This window comes from Chiloscyllium punctatum, chromosome 39, assembly GCF_047496795.1.
Source record: "Chiloscyllium punctatum isolate Juve2018m chromosome 39, sChiPun1.3, whole genome shotgun sequence".
NCBI lineage: Eukaryota > Metazoa > Chordata > Chondrichthyes > Orectolobiformes > Hemiscylliidae > Chiloscyllium > Chiloscyllium punctatum.
This window is the reverse complement of record NC_092777.1, coordinates 36,907,559-36,924,109: the sequence shown is the minus strand read 5'-3', so window position 1 is coordinate 36,924,109 and position 16,551 is coordinate 36,907,559. Positions and strand designations below refer to the sequence as shown.

Sequence of the window (16,551 nt, the reverse complement as noted above, 5' to 3'; positions counted from 1 at the left end):
ATATGCTCTGTGCACTGTTGCCTTTATACTTCTGTACATCCTTGCTTACTATGATCTGCCTGTACTGCTTGTAAGCAAAAATTTACTGTACTTAGTACAATTGATTTATTTATTGTCAATGTCTGATCTTTCACTTGAATACCATTTCCTGTGCTATCCTTGTATATCAGGCTGACGGGGAAAGGTGGTAGAGTTAGGCCAGGTTGAAAGGAAGAAGATTGGGTAGATGGGACCCTCAATTTCAGAGGGGTGTCAGAGAGATAAGTCAAGAAAATTGGGTTACGGTGGGGTAGAGGTCAGGTGAATTGTAAGGATCTGCTTAACAATTACTTTGGGTAACAGTTAAGCCAGGTGCATCTGAACCACCTGAGCTGTCAGGCTCTATTGTGGCTTTAGGACTTTTATGGAGAGTTCTACATGTTGGGTAATTGAGGTTTCAACTTCCTTTGCACTTCCCACAGAGTCAGCTCTGTGGTGACTTTCACATGGTTTGGCTATGCACCTCCTGCCTATGTTGCTGCAATAACCAGAAGATCTGGGCCTTTACCTTAGCTGTCTATGACCCCGTCTCAGACCTTAGAGTCATATAAATGTCCAGCACAGAAATGGACCCTTTGGTCCAACTTGTCCATACCGACCAGATATCCTAAGTTAATCTACTTCCATTTGCCAGCACTTGGCCCATATCCCTCTAAACCCTTCTTATTCATATACCCATCCAGATGTATTCTAAATGTTGTAATTATACCAACCTCCATCACTTCCTCTGGCTTCCTTTCCTTTTCCCTTTCTCAGCTTCTGTACTTATTCTAAAAGGGAAAAAAAAATTGTTTCTTGTTATAGTGAAAGCTTAAAATATTAACTCTGTTGTTCCGGACAAATGCTGCATGACCACCCTGAGCTTTATTCTGTTTTTGACCTTATTTCACTTGAGTCAGATTTCCAGTATCAATAGCATTTGTTTTGATTTGTTTTTCCCCATGACTAAACTAAGATTTCCTGACATTGACAATGACATGACGTAGGATGTCAGGTGAGATGTGGTTAGGTGTCTGTAGTCTGCCAGTTTGGATTTATTGGTCAACTCAGCTGAAGCTCTTCAGAGATTTGCAGTTTCAGTGTCTTGTGTATATTCGCATTTTGTTTGTATCTTCAAGGAATCACTTGAGTCGGAATGCTGTGATTCTTGTTGGTAACAGAAGAAGCTTCTGAAGAGGGGTCACTATACCCAAAACATTAAATCTGATTTCTCTACACAGATGCTGCCAGACCTGCTGAGTTTTTCAAGCAATTTCTGTTTTTGTTTTTGTTTCTGATTTCCAGCATCCACAATTCTTCCGTTTTATGTATACTTAAGTTCCTGTCTGTACTATATTAATGCATTTGCTAGCCTATTTAAGATAGATTAGTAACCTACAATTATTTTTAAATTCCTCCATGGCCTCACCCCCTTCCTATTTCCCTAATCTCTTCCAGATCCACAGCTTCTCTAATCTGGCCTGTTGAGTTTGCCAAATTTTAATTACTCCAACATTGGTGGCCATTACTTCTGCTGTCTGATCTCTAAGCTCTGAAATTCTATTCTTAGCCTTCTGCAGCTCTATGCCTCACCTTTTTCCTTAAAACCTACTACAGACAAACTCGATTATCCGAAGGACACGAGTATTTCATTCGGTTAATCGAATTCTGCATAATTAAATGCCAGATAACATAGTTTAGCTAAGCATCAGGACCTTGCAATCTTGCTGGATAATCGAGGTTCCTCTACTTTGGAGTTTAGGTCAAGAATGTGCTCAAAACATTCTTGAAGAGGTCAAATGTACCAATTGAACGCATGACAGACTCAGACTCAAACTTGTAACTGATCAAAATGGAGAAGACTTATTCAGGAAGTCACCAAACACATTGAGAGTCTTAAATGGGAACTTGATGTACCTAATTGCTTAAAACACCAGATGGCCCCACATTTGGCAGCGACTGTACATTGCACATTAGGTTTATGAACCATCACAGAATCCATTGAACAAAAATGGAAGCAAGCCATCCTCAGTCCCGAAGGTCAGCCTGAGTGTATTCATCAACTGATCGTGGTATTGATATAAAATTTTACATTTTATTCAAACTTCGTTAATCGTGAAACCTCCTGTTCTGAAACTCATTAGAATGAATTGTGAGGATCATTGTTTGTGCTACAAAGTAACAATAGTTATTTTTATATGTTCTCAATATTCTATTAAGCATTATCTATCAATGCTCAGTTAATAATCAGATGATAATTTTGCCTGGTAGATGTATACGTTGGAGGAACATGTGTAGAATGGTGAAGATCAAGGATGAAAATGAGTAATGGGGTCGGCAGAGAGAATAGAAAAAGCAAAGATGTTCATGTATTAGAATAACATTTCTCATTGATTTATTATGCAGATGATTATAGGTGCTCCATTTTACTTTTCCACAAAACCTGAGATGTCAACTCTCAACCAGGGCTTTATTGTTTTTGAACTTGCCCCCTCAGTTGTTTGTTCAGCCTTTGTGCAAGATAGCACCCTGTGTGTTTGTGACCCTAGCAATGGTTCAGTTGGAGAACTAACATGTTCCACTATAAATTTGCAATTGACAATGTTTAATGAGTTTTCTTTGTTATGCTTAGAACCACAGTTAACCAAGGAAGCTAAGAGTATCAAGTTGACAGGAAGAAAAACCTACAATGTAGTAAACAGAGAATAGGAAAAATTTTAAAAGTCAATGAAAGATAAAAATAAAAAGAAGAAAATAAATTGAAGGCAAACTAGCTAGTAATGTAAGAACTGATAGTAGGAGCTTTTTGAAATATATATAATTTAGAAGCAAGAGGTCAAACTGAGCAGGGTCTCCTTGTATGAGGGAACCAAATGCAATATTTCCAAGTTTGCAGATGGTGCAAAGCTGAGTGGGATTGAGAGTTGTGAGGAGGATGCGTGGAGGCTTCGAGATGATTTAGATAAATTGAGTGAGTGGATAAACATATGACAGAAGCAGTGCAGTATGGCTAAATGTGAAGGTGTATACTTGTATGTCAAACACAAAAGACAGTACTATTTAAATGGTAACAAATTGGAAAATACAAATGAGGAACAAGAGTAAGCCACTTGATTCTTTGAGCATGCTCTGTCATTCAATAAAAGCATGGCTGATCTGATTATAACTTCACCTCTACTTTCCTACATATCCTTGATTATCTTTCATCCCTTGATAATCACTAATTTGTATACCTCTGCCTGAAAAATATTCAAAGATTCTTCATCCACTGCCACTGAGGAAATAAATTTCAAAGACACTCAAGCCTCTGGGGAGGGGAAAGAATACTTCCTTATCTCTCGTTTAAACAAGAGACCCTATATTTTTAAACTATGATCCCAGGTTCCAGATTTTCTCAGTAGGAAACATCTTATTGACATCTACCCAATCAAACGCTTTAGGATCTCCCTTCAATTAAGTTATCTCTGACTCTTCTAAACTTCATGCACAGTCTGTCTAGCTTATCGTCATAAGGCATTCTGCTCATTTGAGGTTGTTAGTCTTGTAAAATATCTCTAAACTGCTTCCAATCCATTCTCATTCCGTAAGTACCGTGACCAGTCCTACATTGAGTGTTTCAGATATAGTCTCTAATGCTTTGTATAACTGAAGCATAACCTTTGTACTCTTGCATTCAGTTCCCATTGCAGTCAGCATAGATGTACAAAAAGATCTAGGTGTCCTTGTACAACTGGCAGTGAAAGTAGACAGGCAAGTGCAACAAGCATTTAGGAAGGAAAATTAAATATCGGGCTTCGTTTCAAGAGGATTTGAATTTGGAAGCAGAGATATGTGACAGCAGTTGTATAGAGGCTTGGGAGACCACACCAGAAGTAGTGCATGTATTTTTCATCTCCCTACGTAAGAGGATATACTTGCCATAGAGGGTGTGCACAAACGTTCACTGGGCTGATAGCAGGGATTGTAGAATTGTCCTATGAGAAGAAATTGGTTTGATTGGTCTTATGTTCACTAGAGTTCAGAAGTGTATAAAATTCTAACAAGTCTGGACAGGCTTTTTAATGGTTGAGGGGCCTAGAACCAGGGCTCATTGTCTCAGGATACAGGTTAGGTCATTTCAGACTGAGATGAGGAAATACCGTTTATGCAAAGAGTTATAAATCTGGGATTCTCTATCACAAAAGGCTGTGGAAGTTAAGTTATAGAACACATTCAAGAAAGTTTTTAAGATATTGAGGGCATCCAGGGATATCAGGAGAAAGTGGAAGGTATAATTCCGATAGATGATCAGCCATGATTGTATTGAATGACAGACCATTGTCAAAAGGCTGAATGGTCTATTCTCCTAGTTGCTATGTTTCTACTAGAGAGCATTCCAGGATACTTGCCACCATAGATTTTTCTTTATGGTATGCCTAATGGTCAATATATCAGTATGCCTTTAAGTGACATTTCATGGTATCATCACTGTATCATAGCATGTTCTGAGGGTATAAAGTTCTTAGACTCCATCTTGCCTTGGATGACACTACTGAAGAATACTGCTCTGGGTATGACATAAGTGTCTGGCCAATTAAGCTATTATGTATCTAAAGAATGTAGGATGTGTACATACTAGTTGTAATGCTATGCATAACCAGATGCTAATGTTACAGGTGAAAACTTGAGCATTGACAGATCAGATAAAACACAATGTTGGAGGCTAGCTCGCACTAAAAATTGGTTGAAAATTGCCAGATTTTCAATGAACCCTCTCAGTGGTTTGAAAACTCCTAATATTAATGATTTTTGTCTCTGTTCCTGACTATGGGCAAAGCAATCCCAACAACATATTTAAATTCCAATGCTAAATTCAGAATAACCATTATTTGGGCTACTGTATGGGAACCCATTTCTGTGGATGCAAAAAATGTGTGACTGTAAAGATTATTTTAATAAAGCTGCATTGGCTTTGTGTCATGCTGCCTTGGTGCAGCAGTAACAGAGCATTTTTATACCTGTCTGAGTAGGAAGCCTGACAGGTGCACACACTTTTTTATTGCCAACAGTACAGTAGTTTTATGAAAAAAGGATTTGGAGGTTTACTTCTTTCTAACAGTTGAATAAGAATACTTTGCATTGTTGATTTTGGAAGTCATTGCTTGATGGAATGTTGATGGTTCATTTCAGAGTGATGCAGTATTGATGGATGTCAGTCACTGGGACCAGAATGAGCCAAATGAAAGTCATTAATCAAAGTGTTGTTAGCTTTCAATTAATGTAATTGGCCAATAGTATTGTGACAGGATTCCCCAATGATTTCTGTTAAATAAGCAGGTAACTGGAATCTACTGAAATTTACATTTCACAACCTTGTGCCTACAAGGTTTACATACAATTTTCTGGAGACAGATGTCAATAAGTATCCTTCAAAATTCCTGAAAATGCATGAGTAATGAAGAGTGACAGAAGGATTACGAACTCCACTTCTAAAATCTATCAATTGGCACATCCATGATATTAGTCATTAGACAAGTCACGAGATCTGTGCGAAGCGGTGAAATTGTATCCCTTATTGAATCTCGCTTTTAAAAGTAAAGAAATGGCTGACATATTGCAGCCATATCAAGTTAATCTGCATTAACTTTTAGTGATTGTATAAAGTAAAGCACAAAAAATAAAAGGGATGTGCTTATCCGTCAAATGTTCTCCAGGAATTCCTGTACCCCCAGTTACTCAAAGGCATACAGAGCAAGGAACTATTATAACAGCAACAATCATGCCAACTAAAACAGAGTCCAGCTCTCTCTCGATCTTTGCCTGTGGAAATTCTGCATTGTGATGCATGTCATCGAGGGTGTATGTGAAATGGAATCTAGTTTAATACTGTAATGTCTTTCATGATTTTATTCATTTAGGTTCCCCTTTACCCGGTCATTCACATTGGAAATGAATGTATAGTGATTTTGATCATAGAGTTCCACATCCAAGTAATGGGTGCCGATCATGCTGAGTTTATAGTTTGCACAAGGAGTCAGGTCTCAGAACTCTGGCTTGCATATAGAAGCTGTTCTGAGATTCTGACATAATTGCATTAGTGTTTTGATGAATTTGTGCAATGTGCTTCCACCGAAAGTTTCGTTTTTTTTGCTTCTGAGATTGCAGCCTTTGCATTACTTCCCCCCCCACCCCCCCGATAGTGCTGCTGTCTCATTAAAGAGGAATGACTGGTAGTTTAACTTGAGGGTCACCATGCCTCCGGACAGGAGAGATGTTGAAGTACAGTCTTTCATGGTAACCTCAGCTGGTGCAGGTATTGCACTTACACTGTTGACATCAGTTGGCATCTGCATTCCAACCAGCTGTCCAGCTAATTGAGTTAAATAAATTCCTACACAGCTGAAGTTGTCTCCTCAGCCTCTTCTCTTGCCTGAGGTGTGGTGACCCTAAGATTAAAAGAAGACTAGTTTCTCTAATGAGAGAGCATTCCTACGGTCTCTGAGACTTATCTTTACTTTTTGTACCCCACTGCATTTTAATACATGTATAGTATAATTACTGTAATGAGAAGATAATATTTCTGATAGTCATTGAACATTGTCGCATTTCTAATTAAAGTAATCATAGATTATTTTAATTCATTAATATTTAATCTTTACACCAGATGATGTAACACATACAAGCACTTCCCCAAATTTATTTTTTACATTGCCTCTCCTCTCAGAGGGTTTCTCGCTGGGTTCAGGAATACATAGTATGATTAGCTACAGTTTCTGAATAAAACAGGTCTGCATCTGGCCTTGGGTTTATGGAAATAGTTTAAACATTTTTTTAATGAGCCACGAGGAGCTTTATTCCTTCAAGTTTCCAAATGCATCTTGCAAGAATAAAGTAATTGCTTATGAACTGTCTTAATGTGATAACTGTATGAATGAAGATGTTTAGCTTCAGCTTTAACTGAAGATTGCGAAGAGCTGCTGATGGTGATGCCATGAATCATAATCCCTTTAAAACACATTTCATAGAGTTTTGAATATAATTAGTTACATTGTAGGTTAAGCCGTGGGTCATGGCCTGCTTCAAGAAGTTGTTCTTCTCCAGGGAACTCAGTTGTGACATATTAATATTGAGCCATTGGTATTGCATTTTATAACACTTTCTTGATTTGCCATTGCATAAAATGTTCCCAACTTTAATGTTAAGAGCTGTCCACAACTAATGTCTTCTATAATGACTCACATTTACCTCTTCCAAAACGGTGAATAAAGACCATTTTAATGTAGGAAATATCAGTGAGGCATTAACACTTGTCCTCAAATATACAAACTTTTGGAGCATCGGAGCTGTCATTAGCCTTTAATGTTCTGTCTAACAAACCTTGAAAGTATCAAGTCTACACCTTGAATATGTGTTTTCTTTATTTGCAACTGAATCTATAGTAGAAGTTCTGCAGCAGAAGAAATGGTGCTAGTGCAGATTCAAGTATATTTTGGGGATGGTGGCATTGTTGTAATGTTGTTGGATTGATAATCCAGAAACTTGAGCTCAAATCTTACCTGGAATGAATTTAAATGGGGACGAGACCTGGTTACACATGTGGCTGTAGCCTTCCTAGTGGTGCATCTCTGTGGTGGTAATCTGGCACCTTAGCCATTTTTTTTTAATTTGCAGTTTATAGAATGGATTGGGACCTCTGTTTCACCATGACATCAATATCCTGGCAAAATCTTGCTGGAGACTTTCTTCCATTATGTCTTAACAGGAGCTCTAATGGACGCATCCAAATTGTTCTAAAGTTTCTGAAAAAGTCATACCAGACGTTAAATGTTAAGTCATTCTCTCTCCACAGGAGCAGCCAGACCTGTTGAGTTTCTCCAGCATTCTGTGTTTGTTTCAAATTTCCAGTATTTTAATGTTGGATTTTGCTTTTATCCAAGTTATTCATTGAGTAAAAGAATTCAATTTATGAATGTCACAAAAGGAATGACTGATTAGGTCAGAACTTCCTTGTTACAGAGAATTGATAATTGTCCTATCAGGTTATGTGCAACAGCTATAATAGTTATGGGATGAGTGGAATACTCTGATTTCCAAATAGACATTCGCAGCAGTGTTGCTATTTGGAGACTTACTCGCCAATAAAAGACACCAATTTACAATTTTAAATCGAGTACAGAAAAGAGGACTGTGCCAGAAAAAGTTGGAAAGGCTGTTAAAACAGCATATATAATTTGATAACTTAAAAGATAGCCTATAAGTCAAAAATCTGCTAAGGGACCAATAACAAGAGAACACAAATCTACAGAGATTGTGAAAAAGCAAGAGGTGACATGTGAGAGCGTTCATTCTACATCGCAATAACTTGATGTATAAATGTGTTGCCTAACAGGAATGTGGTAACTGATTCAGTTGTAATGTTCAGTAGCGAATCAAATATATCCGTTTTTTTAAAAAATGGGATCAAAGTGCAAGAGCAGGGATGTGGGATTAATTGAATGGTTGTACAAAAGACCCAGCACAGGCATGTTGGATCAAGTGGCCTTTATTTCTGTGCAGTATCATTCAATTATTCTGTTTTAATTACTGGCATTGACTAGAGTCTCAGTGGAGCAGTAATGAAGTAATTACCTTTCTTTTCAGCTGGAAAAAGTTTGAATATATTCATTTGTAACGATTCAATTATTATTTACCTTTTTATTGGGACTTTAAGCCATACTCATTATGAAGGGCATCACCAAGAGCAGTGTATGGTAATGTAAATCAGCAAAATTAATGAGGCAATTTACAAGTTCTTGACTTTTAAATATGTGGCTACATTCTTTTATTCCAGTTTCTTTATGTTTGCAAGAATGTTACTTATTTTCATTCTCTGCTGAAGGATTGGTAAAAGTAATATTCTTTGACAACCTGTCGGTGATTTGCACACGTACTTGCTGGAGCTTGCAGGAAACTTAACATCAGATGTAAATATTTCAATATGTATAATTTTATATAATTGCCTTTTCTCTAGGCTTATGAAAGGCGATTCCCAACATGCCCATTAATCCCTATGTTTGTTGGAAGTGACATTACCAGCGAATACAAGAGTGAGGATGGGGCTATTCACATTTTAGAAAGGCGATGCAAACTGGATGTAGATGCCCCAAGATTATTGAAAAAGGTAAGGTTATAAGAAAGGTGTTCAGTAAGTAAAGAGAAGTTATTATGTAGAGAAACCTGCTCAAGAAAGGCATAAGAAGATACCTTAAGATGTTGAACTATGATCTGTAACCTCGCCTATTCATTATTGATGCCTTACAAAATATTTTTGTAACATTTATCTACTTTATTTCATCTGCACTAAATTACCATGATCAGCATTGCTGTGGACATTCTACTCTTGTTCTTCTTTGATGTATGTTATAATGCTTCTAATTTTCTACAACTTTTTTAAAATATTAAACAAGACCATTTTCTTTCGAAGCCCCCTTTCTCTAGCAGAACCAAAGTTAGCTGACAAAGGGTTGGCACAAATTGTTATTGAAAACGGCACCATCTGCTGTAGGAAGGTAGTGCTACAGTTTTGAGCTAAATAAAATCAAGTGCCTTTGGTTGGCATTGTAGAGCATCAGCAGTTTAGTTGTCCAATTGCTTCAGGCACCTGGAATGTTTCAACCATGCTCCAAATAACTAATATGTCCCTGCATGTATTATACTGCCCCCACTTCCTTGTGCAAGGAAGATTTATCCATTGCTACTGAGAGAAAAAGGACTATCATAGACTTCCTCATTCAGGAATTATTTTGTTATCTTAAGATAGTTTATTTCTAAGAGAGAACTCTTCTATGGTTAATATAAATAGCAATGTTAGAAAATGGTAGGGCAGAGGAAAAGCAATCATCTGTTTTTAGCATTTGAGGTGTCAAGACAAAGGTCCAATAAAAATATCAAAGATTTAAAGGGACAACTTCTTTGCCCAGAGAGGTCTAATGCTGTAGACTTTAATTTTGAATTAATAGTTCTGGATGTAGGTTTGCGCACTGAGCTGGAAGGTTTGTCTTCAGATGTCTTGTTACCTAATATGGTGATGAAATGTCTGAAAACTAACCTTCCAGCTCAGCGAGCAAACCTACATCCAGAACCTCAACCTGAGCTGCAAATGTTCTCAAAACTCGCAGCATTAATAGTGTCTCCCTTTAACCATGTCAACATCCAAGGTTAGGTAGGGCAGGTTGTCAAGAAGTCATGCAAATAGGCTGCGTAAAAAAGATTAGACTTGTACGGAGAGTAACTATTTTTGTAATTTTGGCATCTTTGTGTATCTGTTGGGTAGTTTAGATCGCATAAGGATCCTTAATCATATTTGCTATTATGTGAGCTGTGGATTATGTGGTACATTAATGATCCAATTATCATTAGATTCCATGATTTACTTGGACTTTATCAAGTCTTGAAAGTGCTATTCTGTCATTAGATATTGAATTTATTTTAACAAATGAAGTTTACATGATTACTAAGAAGGAACATTGCATTAAACTTATACCAAACAAAAGCCTGTAGCATTGAGTTTTGTAATGTTTCCACTCAGTCACATTTACAGATTGGTGCTTGCTGTTTTCTGGTAGTGTTTATTAACATATTTTGTGGCTGTTCTTGACCTTGAAGATTGCTTTGAGGATCATTGATGTTTTGTTTGTACATTTGAAATTGCTGGACGACTAAATACATAACATGCACAACTGCTTTATTGCAAATGTAATTATCCAAGTTAGTTTTGTTAATCAGCTCCGATTTATGAAATATTGATTGTGATCACCTTGAGATATTTGATACAGTAATTATACTTCACAATTATACAGATGCATCTGACAAAGCTGTTTAATGTTATCCAGATTGCAGGTGTTGATTACATCTACTTCATTCAGAAGAACTCCTTGAACAGACAGGAAAGGACATTGAAGATAGAAGCCCATAATGAAACATTTGCTAACAGAGTGGTCATCAATGAATTCTGCTGTTACACTGTATGTAATCAGTTGCAAAAATTTGAATGTAATTAATGTAACAAAAATCTGGACTCCCAGAAACTTTATCTCTTGAAGTGAGGGAAAATAGAGGGCAATTGAAGAATTCAAGAGGAGAGTGAAAATTTCATAGCACACAGAGGACACATAATGCCATAAAAAAGTGCCCTTGTGTACTTTATCAATTTGTGTATAGATCTTTCAGTTCCATTAGGCCTGAGGTTCAGGCTGGCTATTGGTATTTAAGTTCAAATTGTAATTATCATCATACTCCATAGCAAATATGTTCATGCTTTATTTGTCTTGCAAAGCTCTTTCACCTAAGATAACAAATGCATGATGTATAAATCACAGACAAATTCTCTGCACCAATGCTGTGGCTACTCATCCAGTATCTGTTCCAAAAAGTGTTAGAGAAAATGTAAAAATATAGTGAGATACTGTTGCCCCCATTGCAACTCATTTTACACTGTGGCTAAGGAAACCAACAGACCATAAGGGTAGAAAAGTGAAATATGCACATTTGGAATATGAAAAAGGAATGAAACATTTCTGCCAAATTTTTATCCTTTCACCAATGGCCCCTGTGATGACTTATAGCATGGCAGATATGCAAATTTGGCTTTTTGAATGCCCTAACCTTTAACAATAAATTTTAATCTCCCTTTATAAGTAGGTTATATTTTGCAAGTTTCTTTTTTTGTATAATGGTGCAAAGGGAGTGAAATTGTGGAAATTCTGAACTGTATTTAACTCTTTTGCTGCTAATGGCTCCAAAGAAATTAAGCATTGTCTCTCTGGCCAGTTTTAACTTTTCATTTCAGGCTGAGATTGAAATAATATTCACATCACAGTTATATTGAGGGAATGTTTGTATAGTGATATTAATGCACACATTTCTAAAATACACCCGTTTATATAGATTGGTTTTAACAATGTCAAAGTTTAACACTTGTCCTATTTGCTGAGTCATGGAATTATACAATACAAAACAGGCCGTTTGGTCCATCGAGTTTGCACCAACAAAAAAAATCACCTCTAAATCTTCAGAAGTTTCACTTTCCAGCACTTGATGTAACCTTGAATATTTAAGAACACATACAAATACTTAAACATTGTGAGCTTCCTGCCTCTGAACTATCTTCCCAGACAGTACATTCCAGATTTCCATCGTCCTCTGGGTGAAAAAAGTTTTCTTCAAATCCCCTCTTAAACCATCTGCTTTTCATCTTAAAATTACATCTATTTGTTATTGACCCTTCAATGAAAGGAATTACTGTTTTCTATCCATGAAACTGATACCCTTATAATCTTATACATCTCATTCAAGTTCTCTAATCGGCCTTTCCTGCTCCAAAGAAAACAACCGGAGCTTATCCAGCGCCGCTCCATGGCTAAACTGCTCTATTGCAAACAACATCCTGGTAAATCTCCTCTGTTCCTGCTGCAGTGCAATCACATTCTTCTGATAGTGTGGGGATCAGAACTGCACCCTGACTATGACCTGTCCAAAATCCTGTAAAACTCCAACATAACCTTCATGCTATTATAATCTTTGGCACAATTGATAAAGACAAGTGTCCGATATGCTTTTTTAACTACCCTATTAACCTGTTCTGCCACATTCAAAGATCTATGGACAAGCACCTCAAGATCCCTCTGTTCCTGAGTTTCATGGTGTCCTGCCATTTGTTGAGTACTCCCTCATTGTGACTTCTTCCAAAGTGCAACACCTTGTGCTTAAATTCCATCTGTTACTGATCTGCATGTCTGACCGATTCGATTATACCCTCTTGTATCTGAAGACCTTCTTCTGCACTGTCAACTATGTGGCCAATCTTTGTGTCATCCGCAAGCTTATTTATTCCACTTCCCCAACACTACCACTGCCACCACCCCAGCATTATCTATATGGTTCAAATAAATCGTGAATATTAGGGAATCTAGTGCCTATCAGCCATCTACCATCACCCTCTGTCTCCTTCACTCAGCCAATTTTGGATCAACTTGTCAAATTGCCCTAGATCCTGCAAACGTTTCGTCCCCAGTCTAGGTGACATCCTCAGTGCTTGGGAGCCTCCTGTGAAGCGCTTCTGTGCTGTTTCCTCCTGCATTTATAGTGGCCTGTCTCTGCCGCTTCCGGTTGTCAGTTCGAGCTATCCGCTGTAGTGGCCGGTATATTGGGTCCAGGTCGATGTGTTTGTTGATAGAGTCTGTGGATGAGTGCCATGCCTCTAGGAATTCCCTGGCTGTTCTTTGTTTGGCTTGCTCTATAATGGTAGTGTTGTCCCAGTCGAATTCCAGACTAATGCGACCACTAGGACTCATAACAGCACACAAACCAACAGCCACGCTCAGACAACAACTCACCAGAACAAAGGACCCGATACCCAACATGAGCAAAACTAATGTAATGTACAAAATCCCATGCAAGAGCTGCACAAAACGCTACATAGGACAAACAGGAAGACAGTTAACGATCCGTATACACGAACACCAACTAGCCACGAAACGAGACGACCAGCTATCCTTAGTAGCCACACACACAGACGACCACCAACATGAATTCGACTGGGACAACACTACCATTATAGGGCAAGCCAAACAGAGAACAGCCAGGGAATTCCTCGAGGCATGGCACTCATCCACAGACTCTTATCAACAAACACATCGACCTAGACCCAATATACCGGCCACTACAGCGGACAGCTCAAACTGACAACCGGAAGCGGCAGAGACAGGCCACTATAAATGCCGGAGGAAACAGCACAGAAGTACTTCACAGGAGGCTCCCAAGCACTGAGGATGTCACCTAGACAGGGGACGAAACGTTTGCAAGACAAATTCCCAGCTCGGCGAACAGAACCACAACAACGAGCACCCGAGCTACAAATCTTCTACCAAACTTTGAATGCCCTAGATCCGACATGCTTTTGCATTCTTTATCAGCATCCCATGTGGGACCTGGTCAAAGGCTTTGCTGCAATCCATGTAAACTGCATTCCCCTCACCTCCACATTCCAGGTCACTGCTTTGAAAAATTCAATCAGATTTGTCAGGCATGACCTCCTTTCTGACAAAGTTATGCTGACTATCCCAATCAAACCTTGCCTGTCCAAGTAGGGATAATTCTTTTCTTCAGAATTTTTTTTCAACAGTTTCTCACTGATCTGAGACTCACTGGCCTGTACTTCCTTGGTTATCTGTATCACCCTTTTTGAAAAGTGGAACCGGATTAACTGCTCACTAGTCCTTTGTCTTTCCCCTGTGCCATAGAAGTACTAAAAAATTGGGTGAGAGCTTCTGTAAATTACCTTTGTTATCATTCACAGCAACCTGGGATACAGCTCATCTGGACCTGAGGATTTGTCCACTTATAAGCTGACCAAAACCTACTATACCTCTTTACTCTATACATCAAACTTGCTCAAGAGCCTCTTGGTTCCTCGTCCAGAATTCTGTACTTTGATCCTCCTACCCCCACCAAAGTGAAGACAGATAATGAAGTAAAACCAGAAATTGATGGAAAAGCTCAGCATGTCTGGTAGCATCTGTGGAGAGAAATCAGTTAACATGTCTGTTCTCGTGACCCTTCCTCAGTTACTAAACCCAAAATGTTAACTCTCCTCAGATCCTGCCAGACCTGTGGAGCTTTTAGACCATAAGACCATAAGACATAGGAGTGGAAGTAAGGCCATTCGGCCCATCGAGTCCACTCCGCCATTCAATCATGGCTGATGCGCATTTCAGCTCCACTTGCCAGCGTTCTCCCCGTAGCCCTTAATTCCTCTAGACAACAAGAACCTATCAATCTCGGCCTTGAAGACATTTAGCGTCCCGGCTTCCACTGCACTCCGTGGCAATGAATTCCACAGGCCCACCACTCTCTGGCTGAAGAAATGTCTCCGCATTTCCGTTCTGAAATGACCCCCTCTAATTCTAAGGCTGTGTCCACGGGTCCTAGTCTCCTCGCCTAACAGAAACAATTTTCTAGCATCCACCTTTTCAAAGCCATGTATTATTTTGTACGTCTCTATTAGATCTCCCCTTAATCTTCTAAACTCCAACAAATACAATCCCAGTATCCTCAGCCGTTCCTCATATGCTAGACCTGTCATTCCAGGGATCATCCGTGTGATAACAAATGATAACAAATTTCCAGAAATTTCTCTTTTTGTTTCTGATTTATAGCACTAGCAGTTCTTTCAGTTTTTATTACAGATAATGATGTACTGTGTTTAACATCCTAACAATGTGCTCTTGCCCCACTTGAAGATTGGTCTCTAATCATCCCTACTCATTCCCTGGTAATTCTCTTCTCCTTGATATATTTATGGCATATGTTAGGATCCACCCTAATCATAGCTACCAATGTTTTTTCACACCTCCTCTTGCTCTCCTAGTTGCTTTCTTAAGTCAGTCCACCTCTTTTTCCCCCCCCCACACACACTTTCTATGCACATTGTTCTGTGATAACGTGTGTTTCGTTAATGCGAATTCACTATAACGCATAGATAAATTGCAGACAATGTCTCTGTTGACCAATCATTTGAAGCATGTATTAGTGATAGTGATTCTGGCCCCGTTATTTCAAATGGTGCTGCTATCACGTGATTTTCTCACAACATGGGATTGCACAAGAATGGAACTACCATATTATAGCAGAACTGACAGTACCTCACTAACTTTTCTTCTCATCCAGTCCTGAATATTCCTAGACATCTAGTGTTCTGTAGACTCTCTCCAGTTCCATTTAGATTTAGTCAGAAGTAGCTGTTTCCTGTTGAACCTGGCCTGATCCTGCCATTTTTTTTTAAATGTCTGCCATCCCCCAATCCAAAACCCTTTTTATAGGCCATCCTTTTCCTTTCCCACAGCAAACTTAAAATGTATGGGGTGGTGTTCATCATCATTAAAATGCTCTCCTACTGCTACCTCAAACACCAGTCTGGCTTTACTCCCCAGAATTACATCAAATACTGCTCTGTCTCTTGCGGCCCTTCTATATGTTGAAATGAAAAGAACTGCTTAAAATCAGAGCTGCTCCTGACATGTCTTATTTTATGTGCTTATTGTCAGGTTCATCAAGAAAATGAAGATTGGACCTGCTTTGAGCAGTCAGCAAGTCTTGATATCAAGTCATTTTTTGGTTTCGAAAGCACTGTTGAAAAAATAGCAATGAAACAGTATGCCAGCAGTATCAAAAAGGTATATTAATAAAGAGACATTTGGTTTTCAAGTATGTTCTTCAAACGAATTCTCCCTTGTCTTTCTGACTGCAGTTATGTTTGTATTGATGAGAAGTACGGTATCAGTATTCACAATGCGGGAGTTACCTGGTCAAGAAGAAAACACATGACTGCAAGAATGTTCATTGCATGTAAATTTATTTAGCTTTGTGGTAATTTTCAGAAAGGTTAAGTAAAATATCTGTGTCATTCTGCTAATGTGATGATTGGAAATGCTATTGATTTAATTTACAAAATAAACTTTTAGTGCGTGGATCAAGTACAATGGCTGATGTATAATTGCTGTTGACCATCCTTATTCT

The 16,551-nt window shown here is 38.4% G+C and overlaps 1 protein-coding gene across 1 annotated transcript in view; it reads left to right on the top strand.

The window, feature by feature from the left end:
• The window catches only part of LOC140463958 (SEC14-like protein 1), a 51,377-nt gene that overhangs the window by 19,400 nt on the left and 15,426 nt on the right, over positions 1 to 16,551 (top strand). Inside the window, exons 3-5 of the mRNA XM_072558465.1 lie at positions 9,008 to 9,157; positions 10,869 to 11,000; positions 16,080 to 16,208. Of these exons, the coding sequence (XP_072414566.1) occupies positions 9,008 to 9,157; positions 10,869 to 11,000; positions 16,080 to 16,208 (411 nt within the window). The remainder of the gene's footprint in view (positions 1 to 9,007; positions 9,158 to 10,868; positions 11,001 to 16,079; positions 16,209 to 16,551) is intronic.